The sequence below is a fragment of the Chrysoperla carnea genome, chromosome 1, assembly GCF_905475395.1.
Source record: "Chrysoperla carnea chromosome 1, inChrCarn1.1, whole genome shotgun sequence".
Classification (NCBI taxonomy): domain Eukaryota; kingdom Metazoa; phylum Arthropoda; class Insecta; order Neuroptera; family Chrysopidae; genus Chrysoperla; species Chrysoperla carnea.
In genome coordinates, this window is record NC_058337.1 from 23,745,083 (window position 1) to 23,764,190 (window position 19,108).

Sequence of the window (19,108 nt, forward strand, 5' to 3'; positions counted from 1 at the left end):
AAAATAATAAAATTTCAAAAAAAAACATTTTTCATTTGGTTTCATCAGATGGGTGAAGATTGACCTTTTACCACCGTTTCTTGTACTACTACAACGAACACACAAGCATAATTTAAAAGTACGCCAATGATATTAGGAAGGAATTACATTATAACTGTTGACATATTTTCACGTAATATTTCAACAATAAAAACATTCACTTGTTAATAATATGTCCGTCAATATATGAGATCATTTGAAGATTTATTACATTTAATATTCAATTGAAAAACATTTAATTGGTATAGTAAAACCTCATTATCATATGCATATAGAGTTATACAATGAATTCATTATAAATTGAACAATACCTACAATTTATGTAGATATTTGAATTGTATGAAAATTAAAGTGTACAAAAATGGGCTGAATATTTTTGTATATAGTTATTTGTGTAAAATTTGAACATCCTTTAATCAATAAATTACATTTGATTTTTATTTGACTGTTCCTTTTCTAAGACTTGTTATTCTCAAATAGCAGTGTTTTGTCATCACTAAAAATATATTAGGATTCTTTGTTTTCACGATTCCCAGATCTAAGAATATTTCGTAATTATTATTGTTTTATTTCGAAAATTTCGATTTTTACATTTTAAGGTCACGATACTCGACTCTTTTATACACAAAATGTGAATTGTGAATGTACGGATATACAGTCTACCCTGCAGCTCTTTCTTATCATTTTTGGCGAAAGATAAAACCTCAGAAAGGATTATGCGATCGTTTTGATAGATGTATAAAATGGACATATTATTTTACTCAATTGAAATGTGTTTGATCTAAGAATCTGTGAGCTATTCGTTGTGCGTCCCTACCGTAGTCATGGTAGGGACAATAAAATCGATGGTAGCGCTTCCAGTGAAATTTTGGCGATAAAAGAGGCTGTAATGACTAATTTGCAATTCTTTAAATGTAAATGTTATAGAAATGTCAAATTAAAATTATTGAAAAACACTAAATGATTAAACTTAATGCATTAAAAATTGTGAAAATAAGAAATCAAATTGCTCAAATATTATTTTTCAAATGTAAATTATCATAATTATTTATTTAAATTTGTGAGACAATAATATTAAATTTTCAATATAAGTCATAAATGCAATCCATACAATTATATATACATCCATACAATTCTATAATTTAAGTAGTGTCTCGTTACCATGGAAACGCCTCCAATAAAACTCACGCACGGTGCGAATACTCAATGCTGCTTTCTTAAAAACAGTGCGAATTATTTATATAGAAATTTTACTGCATTGGATCTGCAATTATTTTTTTGCTTTCTATTTTAATTATTTTTATTATTGGACACTGAAAACAAAACGTGATTATCGTCATTTTTTTCAGCGGTATGTTTTTTTACGTCAAAATATATTTAATATTCTGAGTATTTACTTTACAATATGATCGTTAATACGAGGACATTTTATGAATAAATATTGAAATATTCTTCTCTTCTTTAAATTATTGTCTGTTAAAAAAAAATCACATGAAAAAACTTTGATTCAATTCATGGAAATACTCTTCAGACTGAAGTAGAGTGTTTAGTATTTATTTAAACGAAAAAATCTTCCCGGATGTTTTTTTAACATCTTTTGTGGTTACTTTGTTTAATATAATTTGTTAAAGACATATTTAAATCTAGGCTAAATACGTAAATTTAACTTTAAATATTCGGTTTTCTTCACTAAGCTAATTTCATGTTTTTCCAGCTGTGACTCATCTTATCTCATTTCTCAAAGAATGTTTTTATTGTTAGCAGTACCCTTTCACGCTTCGCTGTGGCACATTATGATTGCATAAAAATATATGAGAAGTTTAACAACTTGTAAATTAAAAAAAATTTTACAACCTACCAATAAAAGAGTTCAGATTGTTCATCCCCACTTCCATTCCACTCCCATATCCCCTTGCGTCGGGGGTTATTGTTATGTAGGTAATGTACACGTCATGCTCTTTTATTCGATACCTTACTTTCGTATATTTGAAAATAATTGATTGATCATCCCTACTTCCTCCTCCATAACCCACTTGCGCCGAGGGAAAAAATAGATAAAAACCATCCTCTAAGCGGGTTGTATAACGTGTAAAAATTTGAGCTGAATCGATGCAGAACTTTTTAAGTTTTTGAAGCCTACACAACATAAAATTTATATATAAATATATAGATTGAGAAGCGGCAAAGCATTAATTTTAGTTCCCGTGGTAAATTACTTGGAAAGCAGCAAGCATTAGTTTTTGTTTCCGTGGCAAATTCATCAGTTTTTGTACTAAATAGAACATAAAAAGAAAGTTCCGAGAAACTTGTTGTCATTATAACTCCGTCAATTAAGATTTGAAACTTTTTTTCATTTTCAAGGGTTTTTTACTTTAGACAGTGTATGATATTATACGACAGTTATTTGACGTTAAATACTCCGAATTTCAATCATCAATAATTCGCAAGGTATTGACTTTTCGAAATAATGACCAATTTTGATTAGAATTCCTATATCGATTCCCGTTCTCATTTTCAGCATAAATTTTTCCATCCGCATAGAGTGGCTAGCCCCTGCACAATATCGCAACAAAAATTTGTTAACTTCTTTATGTCAGCTTTAAGAAATGCATCCGAACAGTTTTTATAAAGATTCGAGAACTGGCCCTGGATTCCGAGATGTAAGTCTTACGTGGCTCTCCAATACACTGAAAAATATAAATATGGGTTAATAATGACATAAGCGATCTTTTCCACATATTCTGAAAAATTTTTTACCTAAGTAAACCCCAAATGATTTGCGCTGAGCTTGTTTAGTTTAAAAATTGTATTTTACTTTTTGAAATCAGTAGAAGGAAAAGAAATACATAATTATACCATGCATGTATGTAATATGCAAGGTATACTAAGTTTAGTCCCAAGTTTGTGACGCTTAAAAATATTGGTGCTACGAAAAAAATTTTGTTATAGGTATTCAAAGAATGACCTAATTAATCCATTTCCGGTTGTCTGTCCGTCTGTCCGTCTATCTGTCAACGCGAAAACACATATCAAAATGAAATTTTTACAGCGTATTCAGGACGTAAAAAGTGAAGTCGAGTTCATAAATGAGCAACATAGGTCAATTGGGTCTTGGGCCTGTAATACCCATCTTGTAAACCGTTAGAGAAAGAACAAAAGATTAAATGTAAAAAATGATCCTTATAAAAAACAAAACAACTTTTGTTTGATACATTTTTTTGTAAACATGTTTACTCGTGAGGGCGCAAATTATTCGTAAATTGTATAGTATGTATTATATGGAAATATCAGTTATGTATGTGTGACATGTATATATGTGTTAAGTGATAGAGTAATCAACACTGTTAATGCATGGTATTTCAACAATTAACTCAGTCAATTGTTTGTTTACACTTGTTTTTTAACTAGAATGTGTTAATCGATGATATATGCTTTATTTATTTAGTTATCAATAAAAAGTAAAATGAATATATTAAAAAAGGATTGGTTATTAAAATCATTTTTTAATATAAAAATGCTAGAAATGATGATGACATTTTGTAATACTCATTATTACAACAATACATTTAAATCATATTTTTATGCTAATTTTTATATGAAAAAAAGAAAAAATGTTTTGAAATATATTTTATTTAAAAAATAGGGTATAATTTTTTAAATAAATATGTTATTTATTAGTTCGCTGATCAACAGAATAAATTTTCATTAATTTAAACAAAAAACGTATTGCGAATCGGAATATTCTTAATGATCAGAGTAGTAAAAGAAGAGCTTTTAACTTCAGTTTTATAAAACTTTATTTCTTTGTATAAATGGTGCTATCAGCGTTGCATGAATTTGAAAAAGTTCATAAATATTCACAAAGAAGCCAGTTTAATAAATATGGTGGAAGCGCTGATAAATTTATAATAGATGTTATTATTTCATATAGTACTTAATTTAATTGCGCTTCAACCATTTGTTTTCTGCAATAATAATCTTGGATTGTGTCAAATGGCGGATGGAGCTTATTAATATTATACGGGAAAAATGTTTATTTTGAATATAGATAAATGCAATGTCAACAAGCTGTTCATGTAAGTGAGATCCTTATGGTCCATACATTCAACTTATCAGATGATGAAATCTTTCTTTCACTGCCTAAAATACTGTATTATTAATTCTTATATTTGAACAGAGATTAGTATCTTAGAGGTTAAATATGCACTTTCTGTGCTGAAAAGTACTGAAGATTATTTTAATTTGTCATTGGGAAAAATATTTTTTTAATGTTATACAAATTCAATTATCGTTAATCTTTCTGTAAACATTAATTTTACAGAATAAATAATCAGGGAATATTATTTTTTATGTGATTTTCTGCAACTTTAGGTACTAATTATCAACATTTAAGGGTTTTTTAATATTACCAGAAAAATTTGACAATTAATTTTTCTTCTTCTTGCAACACTTCAATTACGAGCGGCAAATTAAACTAGTGTATAGTAATTTATTTGGACAAAAATATATGTAATCGATTGTTTAACGTCGAGCTCAAAATATTGAAAGGTATACTTTTGTGTTATAAACTTTGCAATATTTTATTTAAATCATTATATGATATATTTATGACTGCAAATCTATTTAACTGCAAATATCAATACATAGTATAAAACAACGCTTCCCGTTGTCTGTACCTATGATGTCCCTATGTATGCTTAGATCTTTACAACTGCGCAACGGCTTTTCATGCGGTTTTTTCTAATAGATAGAATGAATCAAAAGGAAGGCTTTTATGTATAATACATGCATATTATTTTAGAGTAAGGGGTTTAAATAGGAGTTGAAAGGCGTGTGCTTCAAAAACTTAAGTTGTGCATCGATTAAGCTCAAATATTGCAAGATATAAAACCAGCTTCAAGGTTTGTTTTTATCTATTTTTAACCTTTGGGGGTGGAGCGAGAAAGGGGGGATGATCAATAAAATATTTTCAAATATACCCAAGTTGGGTATCAAATAAAAGAGCATGACGTGTAGATTATAAAACTGTGACCCCTATGCAAGGGGTGAGAATGGGAATGTTGCCCAGCAAAGTGGGTAAGTATACATCTAGTGTTTTATAAAATGGACCTTTTTTGTTAAAAATTAGAAACCAATAATGGGGGATGAAATTATCATTTCTGCAATAATCTGAAATTTGAAATTATATTTTTGTATGTTATTACCCTTTCAAGGCAAATCAATATATTATAAGACAATTTATTGTATGTGTATTAACCTAATCCAATGAATCATTTTTTATATAATTTGGAGTCTCGAAAATAATTTCATTTCTATCAAAATTTATACTAATATTTAAATGCTATAGAGTATGTTTGTTATAAAGGTTGCATTATATACATGGTCATTAACTTTTTTTCTTTAATATATTCCACGAAAGCGAAGCAATTATTAAAACTAAAATAAACTTAAGGAAAAACCCATGATGGCCACAGACTATCTTTTATGGTCAAGGGAAATTGTTATATTGTTTATTTTCTTTGTTTATTTTTATCACTCATTGCATTTTTATACCATGAATATATGAAATATATCAAGGTATACTTAGTTTTGTCCCAAGTTTGTAACGCTTAAAAATATTGATGGTACGAACAAAATTCTAGTATAAATATTCATAAAATCCTAATTAGCCCACTTTTGGTTGTCCGTCTATCTGTTTGTCAACACGGTAACACAGGATGTAAAATGTAAGGTCGAGTTTATTTTAAACATTTTTTGGTAAAAATTACTGTTTACTCATGAGGGCGCAAATTAGGTTTGAAACATTACATAGTATGTATACAGTTATTGTATATATTTTAAATTTATAGCTTACATACATTATGTATGCATGTATTTGTTAGTTTTAGCATATACTATATCCACTAAGGAAGTAATAAGAAAGATACTCTTATTTCTTCATGTGTAAGAGTGGCTATCTTCCTTTAAAAAAAAAGCAATCGATTGCGTAATGAGCACTGTCTATACATGGTATTTCAACAATTAAATCAATGAAGTGTTGTATCCACTTGTTGAATTTAGCTTCATATACGAATGGGATTCCCACTAAAATATATTGCTATTCTCGATTCCAAGAACAAATAGGTGGAACTGAATGGTCGTTTGAAAAAGTTATAAAAATCTATTTCCGTGGTATAAACAAAAACCATAGAATGATGAACTTATTTTGTATTAATTTAGAAAATTTTATCCAGCAGCGATTGAATGCTAATCGTCAGTTTACCATAATTAAATATAATACATCTTATAACTATGTGCATAGTGCTTAGCCTAAACTTTATCTGTAAAACGTCATCTTACAAATTACGTTCACTGTTATTTATAATCGCTATTCCATCATTTCAGAAAATACAAAAACAATTTATTAATTTCGTCAGTTTATCATAAATAAATACAATATATATTAAAAGTATAGTGCTTAGCCTAAACTGTTCCTATAATACGCCATTCTACAAACTAAGTACACTGGTATTTTTAATCGTAATTACATCGTTTAAGAAAAAGTAAATACAAAGAAACCATTGATATGGTAACTGTATCATATTAAAAGTTTGCAAATAAATGTTACAAATTGTAACCCAATTATAATTAGTACTGTAATTGTAATTTTATTGCCGCTATATTAATAATAATAATAATAACATTTTGTTTTTTATATAAATAAAAGTGCATTGCACTAAACAAGGTCGTTTTATATCTTATGTAAGTACAGATTTGTGGTTGTAATAATAACCTGTTATTTTATAGTAGAATACATAATATATGAATATGAATATGTGTATGATTAATTTTAAAAGTATATTAAACATAACTTTATGCCATTCATTTTGATTAAAATAATATATAAATAAAAAAATTATCATTTTTTTATAAAGTACCTTCCTTTTATTATAATTTATTTTATATACCGTGTATGTCTATTATTACAAAATATATCGACTAGTTTTTTAATCTTTTCTTTAATTCGTTCGTTACACGGTATCGTACAATAAAAATAATATTGGTTTAATTTTAAATAAATTTAAGACTGCTCACGATGGATAAAAAAACTCATATTAGGTATCAAGCTTTTTTGTCCACGTTGTCGGGCTTTGTTAAATTGTTTTAATTTTATTACGTTCGTCTTCAAATTAAGATATTGAACTTTTATGTTTGTTTTTGTCTTTTGCGTAATTAAGTTTTATCTTTTTTTTATTTTGAACTTTTTGTAGGAATTTCTGATTTAGTCCTCGATTCTTATTTTATTAACTTCCCAGAGGAAGTTAATGTAATGGGGCCGATTTTTAAAATCTCCAGTTTTACATATTTCCGCGGTTTCAAGGCCGCAATATCCGAATCAAACCTTTTCAATGTGATGTCTATGTGTGTGTATGTATGTGCGTATGTTCTTTCGGATTTTTTCGTCTCGATTATCTCGCGAACCAGTTATGACATTAATACTTTGCTTATTCGACGCGTAATTGCGTATTTAAGAACTGGAAGAGTTTTCAGCAGAATTAGTTGAGCCGTTTTTTAATAGTAATAAAAAAACTGGAAAAAACCAAATAAACAGAATCTGAAAAGTGAATAAAACACATCATTTATCTATGGAGATAATGATCGTTCCAACATACGCTGCAGTACATATTCGAAGAATAATCTATGAAGGCTAACAAGACCTTTTTTTAATGTTTTTGTCCCTTTGGGAAGTTTGTCGTGTGGACTACAGTGGTCGCACTCACACGACTTTAGGACCACACCGACTATGTACTGTCAATTTATTCTTTAATCTTTGTATGTCCTGTTTAAGACAATAATACCAAACATAATTAATTTACATTACACTTTAATTTAAGTTTATATATATATTCTATGTAAATCTGTGTGTTTTTTTGACACAGAGTGTATATCGCTTAAAGCTTGTAATTAATATCACTATATTGATAATTTAAATTCCGATTTGGAAATAAAATTATCAATATTGATTATTTAGAATTATTTGAACATATCTCCTAATGAAGTTCCTTATAAGAACCTAATAATAATTTTTCTAAGATAAGTTCCTTATAAGGTTTCTTATAGGAATATTGATAATTTCTATTCCAAGTTTTAATTAAAATTATCAATAAATGATAACTTTTATTCCGTAAATTCTAATTTATATTTGAAAAAAAAAAAAAAAAACTTGATACTTTATTTAAAAAGTAAAACGTTGTGCTGTTCTAAGTAGTCATATTGGAGGGGAATTTAAAAACAATTTAAATTCCAAAACTGAAGCTGATGGTATCATCTTATATATATAGGAGACTTTCTATAGATATAGATAGATAGTCACTCATCACGATATCTCTGGAACTATAAGACCTAGAGACTTGAAATTTGGCAGGAATATTCCTTTTGCCAAGTAGAGGTCAGCTAAGAACGGATTTTACGAAATTCCACCCACAAGGGGGGTTGCGGGGGTGTTCATGAATAAAAAATTCATATTTTTCAATTATGGCTTTTAATAGTTCAAAACTTGGTCAGAATGTTTTAAATTACATTTAGAAGATTTTTTTAACCTTCGGAGGGTAGAAAGGTGTAGCGAGAAAGTGGGAAGGAATTATCGAATATTTACAAATATACTTAAGTGGGATATCAAATAAAAGAGCATGACGTGTACATTACAAAACTGTTATCCAACGCAAGGAAATGTGGAGGGAGGGGTGCAAGTGGGGATGTTGCCCAGCAAAGCGGGCGGGTAACAGCTAGTATGATAATATAGGAGATCGCAACGTTTTGGAGAGATAATTTTATTATGTCTGATTTTATGATATGTTGTTCTTCTTGCTTTATCAGTTAGTAGCTTGGGCCATCTGGCTAGCGGTAGCGGTTGCGTTTAGTACTGCGCAACCTAAATGTACTGGTAATAATCCTAAATTTTAAAAGTATTTTAGTATGTCTGCAATTTTAATATTATGTTATTTAAGAATACAAAAACCTAAATTTAATTTGCCAGACGTTAATTCGGTTGCTAAACCTTGAATAAAACCGAAAAAGTTACAATGCTAATGGGTGTTAGATGGCCGCGGTTGTTAAGGCGCCAGTATTTTTATATTATTTTAGTGATTTCTAGTTCCGAGATCGAATCAAACAGCAGTAAGAATTATTTTAAATTTATTTAATTTTAGGTTTTTTGTATACCTAAATAACATAATATTAAAATTATAAAGACATACTAAAATTTTTTTTAAATTTAGGATTATTACCTGTACATTTAGGCTGCGCAGTACTAAACGCAATCACTACCGCCAGATGGCCCAAGCTCTAACTGGAAGAACAACATTTCATAAAATCAATCATAATAAAATTCTTGTTTTGCTGACGTTGCGAGCTCCTGTACCATCAATTTTGGGCATAAAGACTGAGTAAAGAATGGCGGACGTTTTAACCTTAAAATTATCACCTTATAACACCCTTCTAAAGCGAACTATCATTCGCGGTTAAATATTCAATTATTTATTATTTTTTCATATTTATTTGTAAATAAAAGTGTATTTTGAGCTGTTGCTATTCTTGTATATTCATTAGATGTGAGTTACCGATTGGCGATTGTTATTGAAAAATCAAATATTTCCTTGTTTCTTTATCCCGAACCCAAAATATATTTATACCCACTTTTTTTTCTCTATAATTTGTTAAATTTTATTTTTTCTACAACATTTTGTATATATCGACGACATTAATGATACAAATCCGTTTACCACAATATTATATTGTCTAGCCTAAGTATATGTAATATATTATTGACATTTTGACATAGTTTCTTACTATTTCCTACAAACTAACTGATCTATTTACAGAAAACATATCTAAATAGGACAGACTACACAAAAATCAAAAGAGTTAAATTTTATGGAAATAGGTCACCTGCAAACAAAAAGAAGATTTGAATAATTAGCAGATAAAATCTAAACTTTAATTATCTTAATTATTTTTTGCAAATTAACTTTCAAAATAAAAGCAAAATTTTGTTTAAATGCACACATTTCTTCATACCTAATTTCTTCATTAATTATAGTTAATTAAATTATTTAATTAATTACAATTTGGAATGTGAGAATTAAATGTACAAAAAAGTACTTTTTTTTAATGTCGATGAATAGTTGTTTATTATTTTGTTTTATGTTAAAATAACTACATGATAATACGGGATATCTTAAAAATAATGAGCGGCAGGAATGGAATGGATCTTGGATTAAATTGTTGAGATGGACTAATATTGATAACAAAATTTCCAAAATTAAACGTTATAATTAAAGAAAACTTATCTTGTTTATTTACGTTTAAGAATACCCAAAACCCTTTTTCTTGGAAAATTATTTCCTCTCTATAAAATATGAAAAAAATTATTTTTTTAGGAAAATTATATTAAACAAGTGAAAACAAACAATTGACAAAAAACAGTTAATTGTTGTATGGACAGTGTTGATTACGCAAACATTTATTTTTTTACGTTATGTAAGTAACGAAAGATAGTCAGATGCTCTTAGATTTTCACAGTTGTGTATACTTAACACGATTGTGGTGTCACACATACCTAACTGATAATCCCATATAATAAATACTATAAAATGGTCGAAAATAATTTGCACCAACGCGTGTAAACAATGATGTTTACGAAAAAAAATGTTTCAGACAAAAGTTGTTTATTTAAACAGGGTCCTACGGACTCAAGACCCAATTGACCTATGTTGCACAGATTGCAGTTTTTCTTTTTGAGTTATCGTTTTGACGAACGGGCAGGCGGGCGGATAGGACCCATCTTGTAAGCCCTTAGAAGTAGAAAAAAAGTTTAATTGTAAAAAATGTTCCTTACATATTGAATAACTTTTCCTTGAAATAATTTTTCGTGAACATCACTGTTTATTTTTCGCAAACATTTCTCCGCAAATTAGGACAAAACTTTGGTGTCCTTTTTCTCCAAAACTATAAAAGATAGGAGTTGAAAATTTGCAGTTTGCTTCAACAAGTGGTCTTGTGAAAGAAAAATAATCTAGAAAATACTTTTGAAAATTTTCGAAAACCAAAAAAAATGGTAAGTGTAAGAAATTACACTTTTAATACAGGGTTTTTCAACAATTAACTTAGTCAATTGTCTGTTTTCACTTGTTTAATTAATTAAGTTGATTAATAATAATTTATTTTTTTGAACAAAGGTGTGTATATATTTCAATTAAATAAAGTCAATATGTATACTTACTTTTTTTTTAAACATAAATGAATTTTTTTTTTAAACATAAGTGAATTACACAACTTAAATTAATGAATTTAAAGTACCGTTAATTTGTGCAACAAAATTAAAAAAACTAATTTCTTAATTATATTAGAGAATTTGTCAATGGATCATTACATATATTGACAAGAATTAGTAAATGTAATATTATAAAGTTTATTTTTATAAACAAGAAAATAGAAATTTCATTATTTTAACGTTATCTAGTATTTTTTGGTGAAGTATTTCTGTTATAATATAGATGCTAGAAGTAGTGTATTCTTTTGAAAAGCAAGCATAGCAGGTGTATTGAGAAAGATTTGGAATCTTAGGATGTAGTAGATTAACATTTTTCTTAATTTTACCTTTCTGGCAATATCCATTTATTGATAATTTAACTAATATCTTTCTTTAAATAATTGATTCTGAATTCATCCGGTTGGATTATTTAGACTTAGGTTGCGGGTTCGAATCCAGGCAGCGGCAGTGTGAACTATTTATAATTAATAGGAGTGCAGAATTGATTACATTGTCTTCGCTTGGACAAGAACGAAGTAACCCGTTCCACCCACACCAAAAATGAAATTGTAAATATTACTGTAATTTAATAAATAAAGGTTAACAAATAATGATGTGGGTGGCCACTGTGATAAGGCGTACGTCATAAAAACGGAGGTTAAACCCACATTATTATTTTTAATCTGAAATACGAGAGGAAAGAAAGAGTTTGAACTAAATTATTTATATAAGTTTAGAAGTTTCAAAGATTCTTAAATATTGCTTTTGTTATCATTATTTGGTATGCCATTATAATTTTTTCGAAATCTTTTTTTTTTTATATTTATACTCCAACTTAGCTGCTTGACTTTCTTAAACTTCGTAAACAGTTGGAGAAATAATCGGCCCCTAACTTTCAGCAGTAGGTATGGTAAATAAGCTCCTGAGTCGATGTGAAACATTTTCTCACATAGGGCGAATGTATCGCAAAGCGATCATTTTCGAGATCGAGGAAAAGGGTAAATAAAATTATTAAAAATTGAGAAAAATTCCTGCCCCTTACCAAATAAGCTCCCTAATGATCGATCAAGCGTAACATACTGCTGGCAGACATTTCCTCCTCTCCCTATTCCCACCTGAAAAAGGGTAACATGGTTTGATTGAGATTAGTCGGGAAGGGCAGGCGGGATATGTCTGCTAGCATTGCGTAAAATTTGTTTGATCGTTAGGGAACTTATTTGGCAAGGAGCAGAAACTTTTTTCAATTTTTCTCATTTTATTTTAAGCTCCGCATCCACTCATAAGTTTTTCCCACCCGGCAGAAAGTTAGCGTTCATGGATTTTTACGTGCTATATCTTAGAATATAAGTATAGTTTTTCATTGTTTCAGTGTTATAATTTTATGGCTTAAATTAGGTATCATTTCTAAATTTATTTTAAGGTACAGATTTTTCAGGCTTAAATTAGGTATCATTTCTAAATTTATTTTAAGGTACAGAACAAAATATTCTAAAACTGAAAAAATTTTTGTTTCGAATTACCATAATCATATGATTTAAATGTTCATGACATTTAAAAAATATAAATTATCGATTTGAAGATGCGTACATTCAGTTTATATATAGGAAATAAAATTGAAAAATATCAAGGTACTTCCTAGAAATAATTTTTTATAAATAAAGTCCATAAACTAAAACTGTATATTCAAAATCAATCCGTTATTATTATCTATTTTCAATATGTTTTTGAAATGTTTAAAAGACAAAATTTAAATAAGCGCTATCGTGACGAAACAACAAATACCTACTCTAACCGGTTTCTTTAATTTCCAATATATCTTAAATTCAAATGATTTCTTATTACTGAGTAGAAATTCAGTAAAAGTGGGAGGAGATCTTATTATTCTGGGGAAAGATTGTCTGCCTAGATTACAGCAGCTATTTATTTAGAACCTAGACCAAAATATACTGTATTCACGAGAGAACCGTTCGTGATGTTTACCTTTACAAAATTGAGTAGTTTAGATGAAAAATGTTAGTTTTTTATGAGGAGCAACTTTCTTATTTGAAGTATCATTCTATCTCTAACCATTTAAGACGCAATTTTTCGTTAAGTTGTTTTTTGATTGGTTTACTAAAAAACGAGCTATTATAGATTAAAATACTCTGTATATTCGCAATTATTCATTTGATCTTCATCAACTTAATTCTGTCCGAAATAAATAGAAAACTGTTTTGTAATTGACAGTTAAATCAATTAACAGTGTAGTTTTTACGCTGTAAATCACTCCAATGCGTGGCATTTTATTTGTGGAATCCTTCACTATATTAAACTTTACATGACATTTAAAAATTACTTTGTACTAAAAAGTAAAGATTAAAAAATTGAACTAATAATTTCTTTGCGTTTCCACATGTATGTCAAAAAGTCTGAGAAGATACATACTATGACGTTGCGTCCGTTTTAGAAATTGGAATTTCTCTCACTGAATTTGTACTTTTATTAATTAATTTTAAGTAATTCTCTCCTACCATTACATGTGATATTGGGTGATTATTCATTATTTTCCACCAATATGACATATTTGAGTTTTAATAAAATCAATTATTAAGTGGTTGTAAAACCGTAGCCTGTGGTATAGAGTACATACGTGCATACCTACTTATAACAATAATTATTATAAAACATATTAAATTTTAAATATATATATATAATGTACATGTTGTATTATACAGGTAGAGGTATACATGAATTTATTGCCTAATACCTTTTTTACCAAGCGAACTAAACCATGACAAGGTCGCCTGCATCTGGTTTTGCAGCCAAACACAGAAGAGATCGTTCGTTCATGTTCAGTTCAAATATTAAATGTTTCATAATATTTTTCATCAATAATAATATACTCATGTTAAAACAGACACAATTTAATTTTTTTTAAATATATATTTTTGTATAATAATTATTTTTATTAAATTAATGTTGATAATTTATATTGATTAAATATAATGTTAAGTTATGTTACTTTATTGCTTTGTAATCCTTATTTTGTATTGTTAAAAATCGATAGGAGTACTTTCTTTAAATTTTTTGTTTTGTCTCTTCAGCGTGGGCCAAAAGCCCCTTACCAATTAAAAAGCTTATATATTTTATGTATAAATATTTTTGTTCAAATTTTACTTTGTTTAAGACGTTAAACTCGGTAGATTAACGTCCATTGTAATATCACATTAGTTTTCGATAAAGGACAAAATTATCGGCAATACTTTTTGACTGACTTTCCGTTTTTCTTTTTTTTTTTTAAAGAATATGTTGACGGAATTATGTTACCGAGTAATGCGAACTGTATTAATTATAAAAATTCATTCCTGATTCCGAATTTCTTTTGATTCCAAATATGTTTAATGTATCAATTCTACTTACTCGATTTGAAAGTCCCCAGGCACATGTGGCAAACAAATAATTTGTATTTTAAGAGGGAAAAATGAGGGAAAGTACAGTATGAATCACCATTCAATAATTCAAAATTCTACAACACAATAGAACAATTATCACTATTAAATTGAGCGAAATGTCAATATGAATTTAATAAAGCCACGAGGCCAAACTCATACAAATATCAAATATTTGTGTCTTTTTCTTGACTTATGAAACGAAAAATACACACAAAATACAATAGGAATATAAAAAATAATTAAAATAATAAAAAATAATTTTATTATTGATATATGACTACAATTTTTCGAACTTTCGTTCATTCTCGAGAATTTATTATTTTAATATAGTATGTACTACCAAAAACCTAATATAAATTCAATTAATAAGAATACACTTGTACTGTTAAAAAGTTCATTAAAAGCGAACCTAAATGAAAGATGTATTTGATAAAATTGAATTGTAATTTAAAAATGGTCGATTTAAACTTGACAAACGGAATAATTAGCTGAGTTTGATTGAATTCTAGTTCAAGAGTGAATTTTAACTGATCTTAGCACTATAGTTCAACGAACCGACATGGTTCACTGACCTTTAACGTCTATATAGAAAAAATATACTAATCTTTACGTAACTATACGGTCGTAAGTAGTTTAAAGATTCAAAGCCGTGATATGGCTTAAACAAAACAGTAATTTCTACTCGACACGCATACAAGAAATTTTATGGAGTTGGATAATGTCGTATAGCATTCACCATTTCTGTTGCAGAGACAAAATTTGAGCGATGTGAGTTGTATATTTATTTATTTGAGATATTTGAGAAGGCTGGTTGGTTATTCTTCTGAATATATTGTGATAATTTTCGTACTTTGATTAATGGAGTCTTTTTCCCTATTGAACTTTAATTAATTACTCGTCTAACTGTTGAAAAAAAAAATTTTTAAAAGTCCAAATCGTAAGGCTTTTTGACCTATCTGTATGTTCAAATATATCTGTAAGCCAACATATCCGTATCTTACTGAATAAATCTGAATTACTGAATAAATTGACGTATTAATCGTTTTAAGAATCTCAGAGAAATATTGGCGGTATAATTTAACAGACACTAACTCTAACTATTTCGTTTTGGATGGTGCTAAAACAGTTATTGAAGAAATAAAGTAATACCACATTTGCTCATCAAAAGCAAATTTTTACTCTTTTTTTTTTTTTTTTTTTTTTTTGAGATTTGACTTTTTAGTATATAACGCCAGATTAGGAAGTATTCATATATGGAAAAAATACATATCGAATTGAGAACTTTCACCCCCTCTCAACCTTCAACTAAGTGTATTTTGCGTATAGTTTCGAGATTCCTATACCGTAGATTTAATTGCTTCCTGAATTGTTCTCTTCTTGAACGCACTCGAAATTAATGTCAATAAATTCATTGTTTTCTAATTTTCATAAATTACTATTCATAAACGTTTTGAAAAATACTTTTCTTCAATTAATAATTGCGTCACTAATTAGTACTTTAAAAACCAGTTTTATAATTGTATTCAGGGTAACACGTGACTTGTGACTACTAAGTATTGTTGAAACTGATGATGAATAGGTAATATACAATTGAAAATGAAATTTAAGTTATTTATACGTCATAAATAATAACAGTATTTTATACATAAATATAATTTTAATATTGCATAATTGATTTTGTAAATATTCTTGAAAAATTTGCATACTAATTAGAAACGTCGACTTCAAACCAAAATAGTTGTTCGAATTTTTCTAACCTGTGACCACTTCATATTTATACCCTGTAGATATGAAATTTATATCAAGGTATTCTAATTTTTGCCCCAAGCTTGTTACGCTTAGAAATATTGATGATACGAATAAAATTTTAGTAGAGGTGTTCATAAAATCACTTAATGATTAATTCCGTCTGTCCGCTCGTTTGTTCATCCGCCGAAAGTTTGTCCATCCGCTGATTTATTAAAATTAATGCAAGCTCTGGCATTCAACATTTTCTATACAGGCTATTTTAACAATTAACTCGGTCAATTGTTTGTTTTCACTTGTTTCCTTTTCAACTTGCTTCGCGTTTTTCCTTTAATACATGATTGTTATTAAGTTTGGCAATAATCAAACTTAAGTTTGAAGTTTAGTTAAGTTTAAGTTTGAATTATAACTGAAAAAGTATCGTACTCTTCTAATATGCTATGTTTGAAACATAGCTTAGCTTAATTTTCCTGTAAAACTAAAACAATAATTATATTTTTCCCATATAATATACTGGGTGCTTTTTTAACTTGCCACATATGCACGAAACTCGAAAAATAAGTTTATTCGATGAAAATGCTTCAAACGAAAAATGTTAATTTCAAAGACACACATCTTATAGGGATATAGAGAAAATTAGACGAAAACTTTAAATTAGAAAGTTGTTCTTCATAAAAACTCAAACATAAGACCCTATTAGAAACTACATATCATAGCTTTTTACGCGTTTTTTCATTCAATTTGTACAAAAATGGTCTTTATAGAAATACAAATCATTTTATTGGAAAATTTTTTTCGAAGAGTGCCAACAAAACTAGTGTTATAACAAGAAAAACCAATTCACTCTTTAAAACTGTATTTTAGCCGGAAAATAATAGTGATTTTGTTAAATATGCGTTACAGTAGATAAAAAATTTATATTAACAATGAACCTTCTTCTGTCATCAGATGAAACCACATCTATACGATAAATTTCCCAATAAAAATTCTCCAGTAATTAATAGCTCTCAGAACTGAATTGTTACACAACAAACTGCCATTAAATTCTCTCAAAATTGTGACGTATTAATAAAATTTCTACAAAATTAATAGCAAAAGTTAAAAAGTTTAACTATAATTTCTAACATTGATATTATTTATATTTCAGGTTGCAATGGCTGGTGATTTTATCTTAGCTGTAGCCTCAATGATGATTGCTCGTTTAAAGAATGATGACGTCACATTAGTACTTAGTGAGGTAAAGTAAAGTGTACTTTAAAATTATTATTAAAATAAAATATCTATAAACTAATTGACCTACAATATTTAAATGGTATTTATTTATTTATTAAATTTTATAATTTGTTTTTTATTTATTTTAAAATAGGTAATTACCGATTTAATTCAAGGTGAATTCATGCAATTGGGTTCAAAAGAAACAGAAAACGAACGATTTGCTCATTATTTAACGAAAACATATCGTAAAACTGCATCACTTATTGCTAACTCACTGAAATCTGTAAGTATACTGAAAAGAGGCTAGAAATTGAACAAATATTTGCTAACCGTAATTTTTTTTTCTATAGGTGGCAATTTTGGCACAAGCTGATGAACAGACTTGTGAATTAGCATATCAATATGGACGAAATTTGGGATTAGCATTTCAATTGGTTGATGATATGTTAGATTTTGTTTCTTCAGCAGAAGAAATGGGTAAACCAACTGCGGCCGATTTAAAATTAGGTCTAGCTACAGCGCCCGTCTTATTTGCATGCGAAAAGGTTTGTTGAATAATCAATACTTCAACTTTATTTGCTTTCACAAAGAGGTTTAAAGTTTTTGTACTTTTAAATTAAATTTTTGTTAACTTGAATTATCAGTTAACAATAATGGGGTTTAACATAACACACAATATTTGGTTGTTCAATGAACAACCAAACCTTGTCGCATTGACTCTTTAAAATAAAACTATTTTCCGGTAGCAAAATATCAAATTTTTCGAACAATTTTTTAATAATTATTAATTTTTGTGTTTTAGTATCCAGAATTAACACCAATGATAATGCGTCGTTTTGGTGAACCAGGCGATTGTGAACGTGCTTTTGAATTAGTCCATAAATCACAAGGCTTAAAACAAACACAATTTTTGGCCCAACAACATTGTATGGAAGCAGCACGACTTGCAAATACAATTACAGAGTCCCCGCATCAAAAAGCACTTGTACTCATCACAGATTTTGTTTTAAATCGAATGAAATAAAAAAAAATCGTCCAGTGGTTTTCTTTACAATATTACATTTGGATAAATAGGAGAATTTGCCAAAATATAAAATACATAATAACGGCAATATTTTTGCATACGCCGATTTGAAGTTTTTTTTTTTATATTTTATGTAGTATTTATATTCTTAATTATTATTGGCATTAACGCTCAATTTTTTTTTCTAGTAATTAAGAGTAAATTGCAGAAATTATTAAGTAGTATTTAATTTTTTTTAGAATTATAATTATTAAGTAACAATTGAAAGCAATACTCTGTCATACTCCTCCCCTTGTTCTTTTATTATTATATAATTTTTAATCGAACAAAATATTTAAGGCTTAAAATTATTCTAAATGAATA

General features: G+C 28.1%; 1 protein-coding gene across 1 annotated transcript in view; it reads left to right on the top strand.

Moving 5' to 3' along the window:
• LOC123291052 (all trans-polyprenyl-diphosphate synthase PDSS1) overlaps window positions 1-18,845 on the top strand; it is a 135,411-nt gene extending 116,566 nt beyond the window's left edge. Inside the window, exons 5-8 of the mRNA XM_044871489.1 lie at window positions 17,654-17,743; window positions 17,873-18,004; window positions 18,072-18,266; window positions 18,524-18,845. Of these exons, the coding sequence (XP_044727424.1) occupies window positions 17,654-17,743; window positions 17,873-18,004; window positions 18,072-18,266; window positions 18,524-18,745 (639 nt within the window). The 3' untranslated portion in view covers window positions 18,746-18,845. The remainder of the gene's footprint in view (window positions 1-17,653; window positions 17,744-17,872; window positions 18,005-18,071; window positions 18,267-18,523) is intronic.
• The last annotated feature ends 263 nt before the right edge of the window (window positions 18,846-19,108 follow it).